This window comes from Vipera berus (genome assembly GCF_964194415.1).
Source record: "Vipera berus genome assembly, chromosome: 1".
Taxonomy (NCBI): domain Eukaryota; kingdom Metazoa; phylum Chordata; class Lepidosauria; order Squamata; family Viperidae; genus Vipera; species Vipera berus.
Window position 1 is genome coordinate 313,996,270 of NC_138202.1, and position 19,709 is coordinate 314,015,978.

The 19,709-nt window shown below is 38.6% G+C and overlaps 1 protein-coding gene across 4 annotated transcripts; it reads right to left on the minus strand.

Annotated features, from left to right (window-relative positions):
* Positions 1-2,723: 2,723 nt before the first annotated feature.
* Positions 2,724-18,197, minus strand: UTP25 (UTP25 small subunit processome component). Of its 4 annotated transcripts, none has more exons than XM_081330520.1 (12): positions 18,067-18,197; positions 16,509-16,548; positions 16,052-16,289; positions 13,598-13,783; positions 11,656-11,744; positions 10,750-11,160; positions 10,280-10,499; positions 9,326-9,528; positions 8,341-8,523; positions 6,139-6,251; positions 5,195-5,440; positions 2,724-3,564 (listed from the first exon to the last, which is right to left on the minus strand). In XM_081330520.1, the coding sequence occupies exons 1-12, from the start codon at positions 18,174-18,176 to the stop codon at positions 3,318-3,320; spliced, it is 2,286 nt and encodes a 761-aa protein (XP_081186646.1). In that variant the 5' UTR covers positions 18,177-18,197; the 3' UTR covers positions 2,724-3,317. The 4 variants fall into 4 exon arrangements, 2 of the variants coding, with proteins under 2 accessions (XP_081186646.1, XP_081186645.1); XM_081330519.1 differs by having other exon boundaries at positions 13,598-13,795; XR_014026823.1 differs by having other exon boundaries at positions 3,331-3,564; positions 5,195-5,322; positions 13,598-13,795.
* Positions 18,198-19,709: the final 1,512 nt, after the last annotated feature.

The following is a 19,709-nucleotide window of genomic DNA, read 5'->3' on the forward strand; positions in this document are numbered from 1 at the left end:
TCTTATTGTTTATCACACACATTTCTTAAGTGGCTCATCCCTGCTGCATACAGCTTGCTTCATTTCATGGGAACATACCCATCCCTTACTTTAATGTACCAAGTTGGTAATAATACACTCTTTGTGTTTAGCCTTTTGTATTTCTTTTGAGAAACATTTCTCATAACAGACCCTATGCCACCCACTTTCTCTTTCTCTGAGCAACTGCACCATTTTAAAATGCCTCTAGCTATTTTCTCATCTTTAATCAACATTCTACTAGAGTATATACATTAATTCATCCATTTGTTCTAATTTTTCATTTTTCGTATGACCTGCAATCACTTACTGCATTTCCATTGTCAAACACAATTACTGGTGTTTGATACATTAATTTTCAGGCCCATGTGCTTTGTTGCATCATACAGTTTAACATTTCCTGGAGATTATTTAATTTCTCAGCCAACAGATGGCATCAGCTGCATACAAAGTACAGGTACATTTATATCCCAACCTACATATCACTATCACTGCAAGCATCCCACATGCTGTATGTTTATCCATAAATACCTTAAACAAGCAAAGGGACTTCATGCACCTTTGGTGTATTCGTGGCTCACTCTTGGGCTCTTCCCTACAATACATTTGACCATATTTCTTTTCACAAGTCCTGTACTTCCAATGCATATAGGTCATACTGCATTTCAACATTCAAAACATTCCATAATTCAATAGGATGGAGATGTTTAACAGCTGGAATTTATATTTTTACTACATAGCAATTTTTCCTTACCACTTCTCCATAAGTGATTCATCACAAATGCATTACACTGAACCTAACAGTATAGAACATTTCCTGTCACTACTATATATCTACTACCGATCTGGCTCCAACATCATTTGAAGCCAGATCCTGAAACACAGTTCCTGAAACCTGAATCCTTGCTCAGATTTTATCCACTTCAGGTAACCTTATAAAGTATGAATTTTGATTGTGGTTTTTTTATGGTGAATACAATAAAAGAGAATTTATCTTCATTTTAGGTGATCCCAAAACCTCAAGTGGGATGTGTAATATTCACTCAGATATGAATGACATTAATATGTCTCAAGCTGTTAAGTAGCTTTCCTCTCTGCTCTTAGATTACTGTTAGACTTAATGATGTTAGATTTGATAACTTTAAAGATAGTTGGTCCCCCTCCTGTGCATTTCTTCCAATATGGCAATACCCTTTGTAGTTCACAGAAGAATAATTTCCTGATTTTTTTTTAATCTCAGCAATACTCCTTGTGATTATGCAGTAAAGATAAAGAGTAAGTGTAATGGCTTAGATTGGATAAACAGACATCTGGAGTAAAATTTGTGATGCTATGACACATGAATCAAAAAAAAAATCCAAAGCAATAAAAGACAAAATGTCTATCTGCTGACATGCTTAAGAAGGAAGAAAGCAAAATAGCAAGAGATGAATTTTTTTCATCTTAATGCTGCAGAGAATAGAGACAAGGATTTATATTTTAAAAAGCAGTTCAAAGAAATTGGAGATCACAAGATATTTATTTAGAAATGAGGGATGGGCAGAAAAAAAAGTAAAAGCAAAAATTTAATGGGAAAAAATACAAAGTGATGGTACAAATATATGGAATAACTGCACAGGCAATTCTTGAGTTACAGCTAGCAGCTAGGACCAGAATTTCTGTCACTAAGTGATACAGTCATAAAGCAGTGTCATGTGACCACGTTGCTTAGCAACAACAATCCCCACAGTCCTGGTTGCTGTCATAACTCCAGGACTCTGCAGATCATTAAATGGGAAATGCCGGAGTCCCAGGCAAGCAAGCCAATGGGTGAGAGCTGTGGGAGGAGGACTACTGTAGAAATATTGCAACAAATTATATTGCAGGAATTGATGAAATGCCAGCTGCTTAAAGCCTTGTAAGGTAACACAATTGGTTACCGTGGTTTGTAAGCAGTTATGGAAAACACAGCAGTGACTAAGGGAACGCCATACTAAAGGAGTTCAGACTTCCAAACAATTGCACTTATCACATGTGAGAAAAATAATGCTAAAGATTTCAGTCATAGGGTTGGAAGGGAACTTCGAGGTCTTCTAGTCCAACCCGCTACCCAAAGCATACCATGATTGGTTATCCAATCATTTCTTGAAAACCTGTCAGTATTCACTGTTTAATTGTCCTGTCAGGAAATTTGCTTCTTGTCCTACCTCAGGTGGTATGTTGAATAAATTAACGACCTCCTCCCTATGGCAGCCCTTCAAGTTTTGAAAGATTGCTATCATGTTTCCCTTCATTTTCTCTCCATTAAGCTAAACATGACCTTTAGCCATTCTTTATTGGATTTAGTCTCCAGACACCTTATAATCTTTGTTGCTCTTCTCTGCATATTTTCTAGGATCTTTTTTTTTGTATTGTGGTGACCAGACCACCACATAGTATTCCAAATGTGGCCTCACCAGTGTCAGCTATTCTGTATTTCATGCTTATTAATGAAAATTGTAGGAACTTTGAGAGTTCCTATGACCATATCATAGTTGGATTCACCATAATGCAGGCAAGGGTAACTGAATAAAGACTATTGTTCTAGATTTTAGGAGAGCTGACGCTCACAAATTTGAGAGAGAAAAAGGAAGGTTTCTATGGAATCTGCCAGAAAATAACAAAAAAAGTTTCTTTTGTGGAGCAAAAGGAAAGTCAAATAGTTGGTTCAGTAATGAGGGAAGATGGAAAGAAGGTGACAGCCAGTAGGGAGGAAGTGGAATTGCTCGATTCCTTTTTTGCAGCTCTTTTAATTTTTTTTTAAAAAACAAATAGTCCAATCTGTCAAAAGCAGCACTGTGGGAGACAGAAGAGGAATGCAGGTTAAGACAGGTAAGGAATTGGTTAGAGAATTCCTAGTCGCTCTGAATGACTTCAAATCTCCTGGGCTGGATGGTTTGTACCTCAGGATATTGAAGGGAACGGAAGGTTCCTAACATGAACAGCTAACAACTTTTATTATCCAAAGGTGGAGGAGGGAACAAGTTGTCAGTAAGCTGTTCAATCTCCCACTTGTTGCAGAGTTCATTTCCTAATTGATATCAGAGTAGTTAAAGTCCATTACTATACTGTTTTTTCCTGGATGCAGCTGATTTACAAAAAGTTCATCTATTTCCTCTGCTTGGTTTTGTGACCTGTAGTACTGTGGTCATTTTTTTCATATGCTCTTTAAAAACAAAAGAAACTTATTCATAATTTCCCCTTTCAATAGCTATTTTAAAGGAATGCAGCCAGATTATTAAACAGATCATAAATCACTTGAATTGGATTCATTGCTTATTTTATTCTGTTCCTCCGGTGACAAAAAGGTGCACATTCTTGGACGACTGAAGCATTTGGGCTGCCCGCTCAACACCCACCACAGCAGCCAACCTCTGGGCATCATATTTGGAGTAAAATGCAGTACAGGTCAAGGTAGCCTCTCCTTCCATGCCTGCTAATTTTACCATATTGCAGATCTCACTATAGAAATGTGGATAGGTTGGCAGTTCATAAAAAATAAGGTTCCTGATGCCTCTAATGGAATACCTGAATAAAAAAATAACATAATTAATACATGATTCTTCAAAAATATAAGCAGTATTTTCTAGAATTTAAAATTAACTGCACCTTAAATTAAAAAGATCAGAGGTCACAATGCCAGATCCAGCAATTTCAAACAACACAAACTCCCTCCCTCCTCATTCCTAGCTAATGTATATTTACAACCCATTTTAGCACTAAGAAAGTTAAAGATACAACACCAAGAAATAGAACTACACTCTAAATATTAGCAGGAGACTGTGAAACTCTTGTCTTCTTCCCCAGATGAACCCTGCTACCCAAATACACTAAAATATTGTCAATTTTTGGCTTCATCTTTTTCCAAAATAAAAGCTAAATAACTACTGTTAAGTCTCCACTAGGGTTCATTTTACATATTCAAAATAATCAAATTTACCCCTGCTTTCTGCAGAGATGATGCTACAATTTCCTATAGTTCCTATAGCTATTGCTACCTCAGCAAGTTTTTGGCCCCATGTGGTTCTCATCTTTGCCATTTAATTTATTGCATGCCAGAACTGATGTCTATATAACTGTAAGATAGGCTTACATCAGCATCAGTTTCTTCTCTTCCATCCAAATCTATTGGTATGCATAGCTTCCTCAATTGCCCATCCTGTTAGATCCAGGAAGAGAGTCATCTCTAGGTATCGTCCATAAGAGATTACCATCTATCAGGAACCAGTAGGAGGTGCTTTTCTGCCATGGAGCCCACTCTTTAGAATATCTCCTCCCCCCCCCCCCATTGATCACAAGATCATAAAATTTGCCTTTACTATCACGTGTGAAGTCCTAATAGAGTGGGTGAGCCTGCTGTCTGGTTATACTGATTGTGCAGTGTTTGATTATTCTCAGCTGTTATTTTATGCTGTGATATGTTATTTGTTTTAATCATTGGTTATGTTTTATTTTGTTTTATTAGCTGCCTAGAGACATGCATATGAGATGGGTGATCCTATAAATATATTAAACAAACAAATAAACTAATACTTGTTCTGCTATGATACAGTTATGCACGTGGTCGAATTATAAGCTTTCATTTCCATTTAGGAAAGAAAAAAAATTCTCAACTTATCATCATATGCTTGTTACTAGAGAACTTAGAACTGAGAAATCCCCAGGATTTAATTAGTTTCAAACATACTGTCCACATGCTCTGCCATTTTCAGCAGACTGTGTCAGAAAGTGATAAATATGTCACATCATTCCTATAATCACAGAATAATCACTTATCATCTTTATGATTCACAAACTTCCTTAACAAGCTGCCATCCATCTAATTTATAATTTTGGTTCAAGACATACAAATGAATCACATATCGTATTTTTATCACTGGGCAATAATTTCTAGACTATATTTTGTTTAGTACTGGAAAGAAAAAAGGAAGATTTACATCTAAGAAATATTAGCTTTTAATATATTCAGAATTGAAACTATTGCCTATAGGAACTTATCTGTAACTAAATGTATAGTCTTTGGGAACTTGTCTCTTTTTTATAAAATGCCATATAGATAGTAAGAAATAATATGACAATTTATTTAAAATAACTCTAATTACAATTTCCCATTTTCCTCTTAGTTTGAAAGAATGGACTCTATGCCAACCCAACTCACCTTTTATAAAAATGGAATCGCTCTGTGATAATTAGGAATTGTTTTTCTCCACTCAGGAATAAATGTCTTGCCCTACAAATGCCAGATTTACTGGAGTATTCACAAATGTGTGCAAAATTGAGTTCTTCCTTCTTGAAATAATTCCGGAGCCGCACATAATCAAAATAGGATGGAACATAGATAAGTGTGTGTGTCATGATTGCATCCCGGTACTCAGGTAACACTTTGTCAATGAAAAAGTTAAACCTGGTTAAGAAATACAAATGATAAGCCGTTTGGTTTCAAAATTTAATTTCTACTTCATACGTAATTTTCAGAATTCTCAGCTAGAAGTACCAAAGCAAATCCTAATTTATCTGGAGAGCATCATATTGGATAAAAAGCAGACCATATATAGAACAAATGCCAAACATTTTAATCTCCACCAATTCATATACATCAGGTCTTTCACTTTCCTCAAATGCAGTGCCACTACATATATTTTGTCAGCCAGAATCAGGAAATTAAAACTTCAAAAATAACTGGGAAGAAACAATGCTATGGGGGAGTTCTGTTCAACTTTCCTCCCATCACCCAAATTCCATCAGTTGGCATTCACTGCCCACTAAGCAAGCTCCATCCTCATAGGTTACTGAAGGGAGGGGATCCCGCTTTAGAATTTTTTTTAAAAAAATTTTTTTACTACTGCAAATGTAACCCCCTCTATACCTGCTAACACCCTCACTCTTCAATGTGTGAATGGCATATTTTTTGAGTTAGAAACTGTTCTTCCTATACAGAACAATTTATTATCATATAGCACAGCAGCATTCAATGCAAGTGATCCAGGCCTTTATATTATACAACATCACAATTATATTTTAAAACCAATATTTTCTTGCACAGTACACTCCAGCAAATGTGTAACTGCCATCCATAGCTCAGAGCATTAAAGAAGTACATACCTTGCATCTATTACAGAAACAGAGCTGTCAGCTTCTAGTTTCCGAAAAACATGAGGAAGCTGTACTACAACATGACTAATTGACCCTGTCAAGGGTACATTCCTTACAGCTACCTGCAAGATACAATTGAAACTCTGTGAGATAAAATTAACATTTGATTGGAGTGTTACATCCAAATATTCGGTCAAGAATATAAGAAATTTATTTATTTATTTATTTATTTATTTATTTATTTATTTATTTATTTATTTAGATTTATATACCGCCCTTTCCCGAAGGACTCAGGGCGGTTTACAGGGCATTTAAAAAACAGTCAATACAAACGTTAAAACAAATTAAAAGAGATTAAATAGAACCCTGAGAAAATTAAAACCCAGTTAAAATTAAAATTAAAAATATTCTCAGCCTGGGCCAGAGAGCTCGAAGAGCCAGGTCTTCAGGTCCCGGTGGAATGAACGGAGGTTGGGGGAAGTCCTAAGCTCCGCAGGCAGCTGGTTCCACAGGGCAGGCGCACCCACTGAGAAGGCCCTACCCCTGGGTGTTACCCGCCGGCAGTCTTTAACCGGCGGCACCCTGAGGAGACCCTCCCTGTGGGAGCACACTGGACGAAGGGAACTTGATGCTGGCAGCAGGTGTTCCCTCAAATATCCCGGACCCTCGCCATTTAGGGCTTTATAGGTCATCACCAGCACCTTGAATCTCAGAAATGGTTTGATGAACCACAATAATCTGATCTAGAAACTGGCATCTAACAATGACTTGTTAGTTCTCTAAGAAGCAAGCCAGGACGATATGGTAAGGATGATAGCCAATTATCTGCTATTCAGAATTGCTACTGCTTATGAACATGGGGGTCTTTATTGAACTGCCATGAATATTAATTACTAATTCTTTATAATTCTCTGAGAATTTGCCAAATCTCTTTACCTTTTCAACTAGAGTTTATAATTTCATGGTGAAGGATAGCATTTAAAAAAATCAATCAATAATTATCTAACAGGTGGGAACTGTAGGAACTGATGCCTTGCACATCTGAAGGGCACGAGGGAGGAAACATAATCCTGCTTTACATAATCCTCACTAGTAGGCATGGCTTCAAATTTCATTACTTCTCCCTCCCAAGATAAGCAGAAAATTTTCTTTGCAAACATTTCTATTTTGCTTGTAGTACTAAACTACTTGAAATATTATAGTAGTTAAAGTTTTACATCCCTATTTACGCAGCTATTTTTCCACTGTGAGAAGATGCCAAGTAAGTTACTTTATGCAACATGTAAATGGAATTTATTGTTCTCAGATGCGATGACAGAAATCAATTTAGTTGGTTTTAAAATAGTTCTGATCAAATCAGGAAGAAATGATCTACTGTATATCATCAATCAGCACAGTGGCATGTGTTAAATTTCAGACGTAGGGATGTGTGATGTGGCTGGATGTACATGAGTTACCATTATGGGATACAGAGATTCAATGGAAAGGCTCTTCCCAGTCTCCCACAGTGAGCTGCTGCCAACTCTCAGAACTGCTTCCCTCTCCACAGATACTTTTGTTCTCTCCATTTACCAAATTTAGGTGGAAAAGTGTAAATATGGTCGTCCTTGTAGAATAATTAATTGATCTCAAGGGCACTACTTGTGATCATTTTACACAAAGGTTTGCTTTATGCAAGAAAGTTGGGGTGTTGAACCAGAATATTTGTGCTAAGAGAGGATACATAAAACCTACGTACAATATATCTTTTACAGATGGTAAATCATAAATATCCCGAAATTCAGTATCATTTTAACAACACAAGATAAAAGTAGCAACTGACAGAAACTTCAGATTGTTTGGGAACATTAAACCAGGTGAAATATAACACACACATGTCTCTGCAGTCTTCTTGGCAAGTTTTCAGAAGTGGTTTGCCATTGTTTTCCTAGGCTGGCCCAAAATCATCCAACTGGCCCAAACTGTGTGTGACTGGCCCAAAATCATCCAACTGGTTTTGTCCCTATGGTGGGACTAGAACTCACGGAATATCTACTTCTAGCCTGGTGTTTTTTATCCACTACACCAAACAAGGTTTCAGACAGTTATATACCTGCCTGAACATTTCTTATTACTACTTCCCACTTTTAATAATACTTGATGGTTATGATGAGAGCCCAACATATACTCTTCCAAACATTTCAGTGGTTACTGTTATATCTGTGAACTAACCTGCCCCCTGTAATTGAAGCAATGCTTATTGAAGATAGAACTGATCTGAGGATGATGGAGGGCACTGAAGAGAAGTGTTTGCCGATAATGCTTGGACCAGTTATTCAGACTGGACATTCGTACTCGTGAAAAATCCACCCCATGAGATTCCAAAGGTAATAGATTAATATGATTAATCAGGTGCTGCAGGCAGAATAATGGTTAAAACATAGTAAGAACATATCACTGTATTTCAGTGTACAGACAAAGGAAAACAAAGAACCTCTCCCCAAGTCCATGTATTGCATGAAAGAAGAGAAAAATAATCTGAATGGTTATTTGGCACATTAAATTAGATAAGGACACCAATTGCTTTGATGGTATAGATGTCACCCGCTACTGCAAAGAGTTTTAATTTTTTTCCCCTCAGACCTCACTTAATCAACACTGAAGACAGCATCCAAAAGATTAAAGACATCTATTGCTACAAAATATCCTAGTGTCTCATTGTCCATAGCAGTGTTTCTCAACCTTAGCAATTTTAAGATATGTGGATTTCAACTTCCAGAATTCCTCAGATAGCTAGAGATATTGGTCTACAGAAACATGATTTATGTTTAATGCAGTTTTGGAACGTGTAACAAAAAGTATTTTAGCTGGTGCTGTTGATCCTCAACCAATCAACAAAAAAACAATCTAGACCACTGGGAAAGTAAAAAGCTTTTTCCATTCCCCCCCCCCCCATATTTCCTATAATGTTCAGCAGTATAGTGCAGACCTCCTCTCAGTCCCCCACAAAAGCACTCCCTATAATTTTCTAGCACAGAAGCCTTCAGCAATGCTTATCATTAAAATTATATACATTTTCAGAAAACATTATGTAACATTTATTCAAACAAAAAACAGTTAAAAGATCTACAATGTAGCCTCTGTGTGAGGCATTTCACATCTGGTTGTTATAGTTACACAGCATATTCTGGTGGAAAAAAAAGTGAAAAGGGATTACCAAAATATGCTCCCAGTTTTGCATCAGGTAAATGTCAGCTTCATCAATTATAAGAATTTCTATTGAGGAGAGGAAATCATAGTCTCGCTTGTTCTCCCCTTCAGCTCCTATCACAGTTCTCAGGCCAAGGGGAGAGGCAATGATAATGTCCGAGGAGTAAAACGGGGCATACAACCGCATGCTCTTCTGAAGAATCGCAACACCTGTCCAGATGCAATACACACATATCAGCCAGTCTCTGATTATATATTTAACCATAGGATTTTGCTTACAATATCCCATAAGAGTCAAGGGAAATTTCTGCAATTTGTGACGGGCAAAAGGGACTCCAAGAGGCTCCCATAGGAACAGGCCATCTGAGGCCTTCCAAATGTTCTGGAGCAATTCCCATCTACTCTGGTCAGAATGGCCTAATGAATTGAGGAAAGTATGCAAAATATTTGGAGGATAGTAAGTTGGTGCCCTGGGACTACAGGCGTCATGTGAACACAGCCCTCAAGAAGCTACTGATTTACCCAATCGCCCTTTAGGAATTTTACAGTAGATGAGCCATTCTTAAGGCAAAATGTTAAAATGAAGGTTATAATAAGAATGACAAAAAACTGGATTCACTAAGATTGGTCCCTCAGAAAAACCCAACAAAAGAAAAAAACAAAAACTGGATGTATATTATTTTAAACCATAATAAAAGAGGCTGGTGCATGTCAGTCATTCCCTCCTACTATGAAGGTAGATTAACTCAGTTACTTGAACCTGAGATCAGAGACCAGATTTCTTGTTCAAAATTACCTACGAATCCTAGTTTATGTATTATGTATTTATTTACATTTACCCAGATTTCATTTTAACTATAACTTCTATTACTGTACCCTACAAACAGAATACAAAGTAGAGTACAAACTATAAAACTGAAACCACAGCAGTATGAAAAGGTATAAAAATATTAAATGTTACCTATCCTGAAATGGTCATCAATGTTTCCAGAAAAGATGGCTTCATAATCTTCAGGCCTTTTCAGATTTGGTGGCTTCTCTTCTGGGTCTGAACCAAATTCCCCTTTAAACCGTTTTTTATTACTTACATCAATTTTCTTTTGACTTGCCGATTCAAGGAGGGCAATTAAAATATGGATTACACGTAAAGCAGATTCTCTGAAGGGTACCACCATCAACACCTTATCAGGAAAATGCAAATTCAATTATTCTATTATTTAAATGCACGATATTTTCCTAACTTTTGAGGGCAGGGGCAGTTAGGGGAAAACTAAAAATTCTTATCTATCACTTTCATTTTTAAAAAGTGCTATATTCTTATTTAGTGTGCAAGTCTATTTAGTTGGCTGCATTTTCAGCTATCTGCATTGGAGACTCATTTTAAGACATTGATAAAGGTATGATTTCCAGACGATGAACATATATTTTCACCTTTGGTCTAGTGAGACCTTGATCCCTGAAAGCATCCTCATCCATTCCAGCTTCTTGGTCCCGTCGCTTGGCATTGTTGCCAAGCACCTGTGTGTTAGCCTTCAAGACATGGTTCAGGGCATGCAGGCAGTAGACATGCCGCACTTCTTCCCCATTTTTTAAAGCAGTCCTTCCGGGATAAAACAAATCTTTGTATGAATTCATTATCTGGAAGAGCTCTTGCTGTAGTGGGCTAAATAGCTGGTCTTTTGATTTTGTCTGGGCAGAAAGCAACTGTCTGTTCACTTTGGGCCAAGTTGACTTCAGAGGCTTGCAAAGATGAAGGTGTTCCAGATCAACTTCTTTACTTGGATTAATCACTCCAAATTTCTCCGACTTGGAAGAAAAAACTAATTGTCCCAGTACTGGCCACTGACAGAAGAAAAAGAAAATAAATACCGGTACATAAATAAGGCCACAGAACTTTGGCTCAGCCTCCCCTGAATGATGAAACCCTGAGCTGTATAGGGTATCGACAGGGAGTGGTCCAAGACGTCAAGGGTGTCAACATGGCATCCACAACTAAGCAACCAAAGCCCCACAATATATGTAAAAAGGGTGTTGTTTTGGACCCCTTCCCTGTAAGACACCCCTGAACCCATTCCTCTCCTTGCAACCTCCTGCTTGTCTCAAAATATAAGAGTACACAATCTGAGACACAAGGCTGCAAAAGATATTCAGAACAGGATGCCATATTATAATAATGTGGCAGAACAAGGACATTCACAAATAACAAGGGCAATCAGAATAGTTGTACTTAATACATCCCCCGTCCTGACACATCTATTTTTCTGGAACCAACTTCAGCAGCTACTCAAAGAACTACAGACGCTTCCCTGATTTTGAGATGGCTCATGGATACATTACCTCAACTTGGCTGGTCAATTTTGAGCACACAACACTTTTATCCATTTGTTTTTCTTCCAGCTCTTCATCCATGTGGCATTTAAATGGATCTGTGTCAAGTAAAAAACATGATTCTTACTGACTGTTTCAGAAACTGAAATTAGGGTTTAGTTTGCAAGTACTCAAAAGAAGGTGAAAAAAGATGATTAGATGATTCTATCAGTTATTCCAAACTATCCATTAGAAGAGAATATACAGTATATGGCTGAGGGTTGAACTGTGGAGTCCTAGGTGTTCTCTGAACTTGGTTGTTTGCTTGCAGACATTACATTATCCAAATAGGTAATACCATCAGTGCAAGTGTGTGGTAACCCTCCCCCCAACACACACACATACACTGGCAAGAAAGACTATTGTTTATAAACAGGCAGTCAACCCTTAACTTGAAGAAGTATTGGGTGGGATCCCTTGGACAGAAATTCTCAAATTAAGGGGAACACAAGAGTTGATAATTTTTCAAAACAAGATACTGAATTATAATTACCGTATACACCAGTCCAAAGCGGAAAACAAATGAACAAGTGGCAGTTTAGCAAAACTTGTGGTTGTGTATGAGATTTTCAACTGAGCTAAGAGTTAAAAGGGATATGTATATAAAATGGGATAATTATCAAGGTGATTGTGGGTAGAACCACCAGCTGAAGGGGAGAGGACCCACCAGGTTGAATAAAGAGACATTCCAACTTAGAGCTGTTTGGAGGAGGAAATGTCTGAGATCAAACCCTTCTGTCTATATCTGTTGTGGCCCTGACCCCCGAGCCTGTCCTACCGGAGGAAGAGGACTCTGAGGATGATGGGGAGCAACTGGCAAGGCCTCCCTCTCCGGGACCCTTCCCTCTGGCAAGGCCTCCTTCTCCGGGGCCCTCCTGTCTGGCAAGGCCTCCGTCTCCATCTGAAGGCCAACAGGAGCAGCCTGGGAGTAGCCAGGCTGGGAGCCAGGCTGGGACGGAACTCGAGCAGCTGCAGCAGATACAGTCTAGCGAAGATGATTCATGGGTAGACCCCTGAGAAAGATGCAGGGCCAAGCGTTTACAGCAGCATAGGAAGAATAGGAGGGCCAGGGATTAGCTGAGTCATTGAGCCACACCCCACTAGGTACAAAAGGGGGTGTGGCTGCTCTCAGAACTTTGTGATGAACAATAGTTTAAACAACTTCTGGTCACATCTTCAGAACTCTGCTTCTTGTTTGAAACCCTGGTCTGAATTCTTGGCAACGCTTCTGTACATCTGCTTCTGAACTGTTTGTTTGGACGTTACGGACGCTTGAGGGAAGGAGCCTATTTTGCTGCCAAGGCCTTATCTGAAGGCAATTAACTACAGCCTGTAGAATTAACTCTTGCTAGTCGTGCCTCCTTGTCTGTTTGTTTGTACTCCGGAGGGGGGAAGAGAACAATATCTGCCATTTCTCAAGGAAAGGCAGAAGATCTGGCAAGATTCTTATAATATAGATGATCAACAATAGCAGTTTTGGGCTTATCCATGAGTGATTCTGGTTTCTTGGGTGTAACAGTGTCTCAGTAAATAGCTAATAAAAGAGAGAATATTGGAAAGACCAACATACAAAGGGAGTTTAGGCTCTCAAGTGAAGCTAAAAGCAACAAAAAAGGCTTATTGGCTACATAAGTGGTAAAGGAAGGAAGAGGTGGACCCACTGTTAGAAGATAATTTTGACAGAAATAAGCAGACAAACTGACAAAAACACTAACCCAAGGTAATAAATAGATTGTTACGGCTTCTATGAACAAGTTTGGGTCTCAAGGACCAGACCACTTAGTAAATGTTTAAACTCCAATTTATAAATTGCAGAATCCTGGTTTAAGAAATACACAAGTCAATTTACAAATGGTCTTCCTTCCGTTTGTGTTAATTTTTTAAAAAAAATCAAAAACAACTATGACATTACCATCTGTTACTTTTGCAGGTGTTCTGTCTTTTAAGTCTGTAGTGGGATCACCACATTCATCATCTATAAAATTGGTTTCCAGATTAAACTCAAGTTCAAGTTGGACATCTGTACATTCTTCAGCAGCTTCACACTGTAAATCATGGAGAGCATCCGAACCTGTAGGCTCTGTTTCGCTATTTTCCACTAGGGATGTTTCTTTATTTAGAGCAAACAAAAAGAAAAAGAGAAACAGGTTGCATTTGTTCAAGAGCCAATGTCTATGAATGGTTTGAGATCAGCAACTTGAGGTTCCTTTTAGAACAGACATGTCAAACACAAGGCCCGGGGGCCGGATCTGGCCCGTGAAGTGGTTTCATGTGGCCTGTGAAGCCATCCTGGAAACAGTGAGGGAACGGCCCCCAATGCCTTGGCACTGGCCCAGAGACCCTCCTTCTGCCAGAGACCCTCAGATCTGTCCCACTCCTGCCCAGGCCCCCATAGGCACCCTTGATGCGAACGATGTAGAGCTGGCCATGCCCACCCAGTAGGCCACGCCTACCCTGGCCATACCCACCCGGCCCCCTGAGGGCAACCGCAATGCTGATGCGGCCCTCAATGAAATTGAGTTTGACACCACTGTTTTAGAATGTAAGTGTAAATTCCCATTTAATCTTAAATTACTAGTTAGGAGCCAATTACAATCGATTAATTCTTAGGAGCTTTTTCCTCTAAGAAATTATCTCCCTCCTTGTTTTCTGCCTTCTTCCTTTAGATCAAAGCTCATTAATGCAGAGATGAAAGATGAGTTGAACTACATCTCCCAGCATTCCAAGCACTGTAAGTATTGTAAGTATTTCCCTTATAGGCTGGAAGATACTCCAACACAAAGAACCAAGCTATACAGATCACCTTCAGATTAACTAATGTGATCAAGACTTCTCCAAGGAGATTCTCAATCACCCAGATCACGATTGTTCCAAAGGTGCTTTTTCAAAAGGAAACAGGAAAAAAACAAAGAAACTCCAGTTGCCTTTGAAACAGCACCTTTGGCTTACCAGACTTGAGATGCAAAACTCCAACTAATCACTGCATGGGATGAAAGAGTTAAAGTTTTCTGTATGCCTTGGCTGCCATCTAATGGATTTTAAAGCCCTAACAACTACAACTAAACTGACTGAATATGTTTTATTATTATATAGGGCTATCCAGTGATTAGAGGGATGCGGTGGCTCAGTGGGTTAGGACGCTGAGCTTGTCAATCAGAAGATCGGCAGTTTGGCGGGTCGAATCCCGAGTGCCGCGTAACAGAGTGAGCACCTGTTACTCATCCCAGCTTCTGCCAACCTAGCAGTTCGAAAGGACGTAAAAATGCAAGTAGAAAAATAGGGACCACTCCGGTGGGAAGGTAACAGCGTTCCGTGCGCCTTTGGCGTCTAGTCATGCCGGCCACATGACCACGGAGACATCCTCGGACAAGAACTGGCTCTTCAGCTTTGAAACGGAGATGAGCACCGGCCCCTAGAGTCGGAAACGACTAGCACGCATGTACGGGGGAGCCTTTACCTTTACTTATCCAGTGATTATTATACAGGAGTCACAAATACTAAGAACATCTTTGTATCAACTAACAGTCATCCATATTTTTGTACCACAGATCTCACAGTCCTATTATTGTATCTACCTCCTAAATAATTTACCCAGTTTCTCGCTTTCAAACTATTTTAGTGTTAGGCACAAATATTAAAAAGCAAGCCCTACTGAAAATAGTGCAATTTATATATAAATATGCACTATATTGCAATGCTTGTCTTAAAATACTACTTTCAATTTTCAATCCTCCAATTGGAATATTGATAGGAATCAGCCAATTCTTGACTGACTATTGGAATTTCTTGAAAATAATTGTCTATTATTGAAATGAAGAAAAATTTATTTATTTATTTATTTATTTATTTAATTAAATTTTTATACCGCCCTATTCCCGAAGGACTCCGGGCGGTTTACAGGGCAGAATAAAATATAATATAAAAATAGTATAAATTAAAATAGATTAAATTACGTAAGCCCAACAATTAAAACAATATTAAAAGCTAAAACCCCTTCAGTCCAGGCCTGATAGATCAAAAAACCAGGTTTTCAGATCCCGGCGAAATGAACGCAGATCTCACAAAAATGCCCTTTTGTGAGATTTAATAGTTGATTTATCTGGAAAAAAAATAACAATACAATAATAAGAAATCTAGGATACTTCATTGCTCCCTATTCCATGGATTTTCATATAATTAGCTGCAAGCAAACCCAGAACTTTCCTGTTTCTTGCAATATTTCATTTTTATTTTGGAATACATTGATCTGCCCCCTCTGGGATGGTTAATCCCTTTACAGAAATAAGTGTTAAAAGAGAAAGTGTTCTTATGCATCCATTTGGAATCCCTTAGAAACTAACACATATAACAAAACAAACAGGATTACCTGATTCTTGGTGAGGCACTTTTATTTCATTGTCGTCATCCTCTGTTTCTTTCTCATCCCCAAGCTCATCACTGTCCACTTCTGTATCTTCTTGGGAACTATCTTCTGATTCATCTTCATCCTCATTGTCTGAACAGACAGATGTTCTTAATGTGGCCAGTAGTTTGTGATACACCGGGATTTGTTCTGAATCACTCTCTGCATCATTTTCTGAGCTGGACTGCTCAGAATTTTCATTCTAATAATGGAAATGGAAACATATTCCAGTACGTACACCAAGAAAAGATTTTGCCATCTGGCATGAAAGCAACAAAAGTAAAGAAAGCACTGGGAACCTTTTACTTCATTAATTGCAAATCTCTTTTACAGAATTAGTGTGCATAAGTTTCTCATTAATTTTATTCATTAGTAATATAATAAAACAGGGAAATATGATACAAGATAGCAATATTCCTACCAGTTCACAAATCTGAGTTGGTCTTTCTTTCCCAGAAACCCTGAAAAGAAATAATTTAAATTACTTCCATTTCTCTATCTGACAAACCTAAAAATATCACAGGTCATAATAATCGAAATAAGAAAAAGAATGTGTAATTTAGCAAATCAATACCACTGAAATGCATAATGCTGTATCATATGGTTTTATCTTCTGATTGAACTACAAAGGCCTCCAAAATACGTGAGGCCCTATTTGCTCTTTGCACAAGTCCACTTTATGGAATTCCACTATATGGCTCATTCATACATGCTGCTTGCTATGGAACAAAGATGACCTACTAACCATTTGAAAAAGACATATCACAGTATTACCACCAAGATTGCTGAAGCAGTCTGATATTGGCCTCACATGTTCTGGTATGAAAGTGACAAAAACCATCTCAAGGAAACAATGCATGGCACATGGAAAAGGACCCTCAGGAAGTCATGGTCACGGCTGGCAACGTGCTGACTCCCAAGTGCACCATCCCTTACCATCCAATTTATTATATTTATATAGAATATGAATGTGATTCTGGGCAGTGTACAATACTTAAAACAACCCAGTTCCTGGGCATTGCACCTCTATGGTTATCTCATCAGTGTCAGTGAGCTTTATATGTTTTATTTCCTGGCAAGAACTCCTGGCAATAAACATAGTTTATCTTATTAGAAAAGCGCAAAATGCCTGAACAAAATGATCGTGGAATGAATACCCTATAATAAAGAACCAATGCTTGGATCATACACTTTCAATCTACTTCTATAAAGATGAACCACTACTTGCCAACCTTCTCAACTACCTTCAAGTGCACAAGCTGAGACCCTGGGAAACCAGGTTTACATGGTCAGGATTGTATGATTCCTTAGTAGCTTGCTGCAGTCTGGTGATAAAGAGATAAGATTCAACTGCCAATGCAGTTGGCTTTGGGGCAGAGAAAGGGAGGTGTACCTCATTATTGGAGTGCAGTGGGTGAGTAATCTATGAAAGTAATGATATCTTGGCCTTTATTTCATAGAATAGTATTCTCAATTTTTTTCCATCATAAATATCACAAGCTTTATTTAGAGTATACTTACAAATACCATTCAATAATAAAAGGGGTAAAGGTTATTGTTTTGTAAACAAATACATTAAATAAAGAGCCCAGGGCTCTTTGGGTTATAGAGTGCAGTTATGTTTTCGTTAACCTACACAATGTGCTAGCACTGTGCCTACCTGAACTAAGCCATTTATAGGTCCACAACTAGCAGAGACTTCTGCTGACAGTGAGTCGCAGGAATATAAATACAAGAGGGAAAGAAGCAATAAAGACAGACAATAAAACAGAGAAGGAAGGGTGTCCTCGTCCTGACACGTACTGAATTCCTTGCTACTCGGAAGAGACTCACGCAAAACCTGCCTGCTTCTTTGGCAGAGAAAGATGCGGAATGGAGAAAGGGAACGTGTCTTACCCGGCACAAATAAAGACTCGGGGAAATGAGGTAATGGGCGCCGTCAGCTCTCACCTCAGAGGCTATTTTAGAACCCCGCTTACCGATCATAAAAAGGGTGCTCCTCCCCAAAATCTTTGAGGTGCTTCTTTTGCTTCTTACTTAAGTGGCTGATCAGCTGCTGGCGCTGCTGGCGAGCTTTCCTCTTCCCCATCTCTGCAAACTTCCTACTCCGGCTCCCACGTGGTTCCCGTTCTCGAGCCTTTTACGGCCCTAGCCACGCAGATTCACGTCCTCTTGCGACAGACTCCTCCTGAGATTTGGTTGCCGCAAAGAACTTTTTTATGCTTGCTGGGGCATTCTGGGAGTTGAAGTCCACGCATTTTTCAAATCGTTAAGGTTGAGAAACACCGACTCTCCTCCTCCAACTACGACAGTGGGCGGAGTTTCATTTGGGTCTTTCTCCAACAAGGATTGAGTTTTCTTTTCAAAATGCTGTGACTTTCATTAAACCCTTTTAATATTTAATAATAAATGGCTAGTCTAAAGAAAAGAAGAAATAGGGGAGACATGATAGCAGTATTCCAGTATCTGAGGGACTGCCACAAGGAAGAGGGGGGGGGATCACTTTGTTCACCAGAGCACCAGAGGGAAGGTTGAGAAACAATGGCTGGAAACTGATCAAAGAGAGAAGCAACCTGGTATTAAGGATAAACTTCCTGACAGTGAGGACAATCAACCAGTGGAACAGCTTGCCCCCAGAAATTGTGGGTGCTCCATCACTGGAGGTTTTTTAAGAAAAGACTAGACAATCATCTGTCTGAGATGGTATAGATTCTCCTGCTTGAGCATGGGGCTGGACTAGAAGACCTCCAAGGTTCTATTCTATTCTATTCTATTCTATTCTATTCTATTCTATTCTATTCTATTCTATTCTATTCTATTCTATTCTATTCTATTCTATTCTATTCTATTCTATTCTATTCTTCTATGCCAGTGTTGCTGCATAACTCACTTTTTATATTGAAACTTCATGAACAAATCTCACCTGTAATATGTATATACACACATTTGGAAAAGCATGTACAAGATTGTGTTGTAAGTGGGTATCTGGTCCGACCCAATGGAGCTCTGAGACTAAAGTGAAAAAGCTGAATATTTTAGGGAATGCTGGCTATCTTATTACGAAGCTATAGACGTTCTGTGAGGGCAGAATATATTACTGGTTGATTAACAGAGGTCTGTGAGGAGGGAGGCTTGAATTTTTAGATAAGCATGGGAGCATATCTGATCATCAGGTTATCACGGAAGGTGAGCAAAGCTTGTCCAAGAAGCTATCTAGAAGCTAATACATTTTTGGAATAGTGAGTACTATCTTATATGATGTTATGTGTGCTATTATAAGTGCTACTTTATTTGATATTATTATGGCTGAAACATATGATGGTTGCAGGAACTGATATGTCAAGTGTAAGGAAAAGGACTAGTGTTGACATGGTAGTAGTATTCCAATATTTGAGAGGCTGTGACAAAGAGGGGAACAACCTATTCTCCAAAGCACTTGAGGGGAAGATAAGTAGCAGATGGAACATATCAAAGAGAGATCGAACCCAGAATTTTCTTGACAATTAGAACAATCAGTGGAGCAGCTTGCCTCCAGAAGTGGGTACTCCAACACTACAGGTTTTTAAGAAGAGATTGCACAGTCATTTGTCTGGGTTTCCTGCTTGGGCAGGGGGTTAGTGAT

What these genes read in the sequence shown, in the direction of transcription:
- UTP25 (XM_081330519.1), bottom strand. Translation starts at nt 18,176, where the DNA reads ATGGGGAAGAGGAAAGCTCGCCAGCAGCGCCAGCAGCTGATCAGCCAC. An exon ending in ACCTGCAAAAGTAACAGATG is followed by an intron (nt 11,745 to 13,597) that starts GTAATGTCATAG and finishes TACTTGACACAG; the next exon opens with ATCCATTTAAATGCCACATG. An exon ending in AAAACTGGGAGCATATTTTG is followed by an intron (nt 8,524 to 9,325) that starts GTAATCCCTTTT and finishes TTCTGCCTGCAG; the next exon opens with CACCTGATTAATCATATTAA.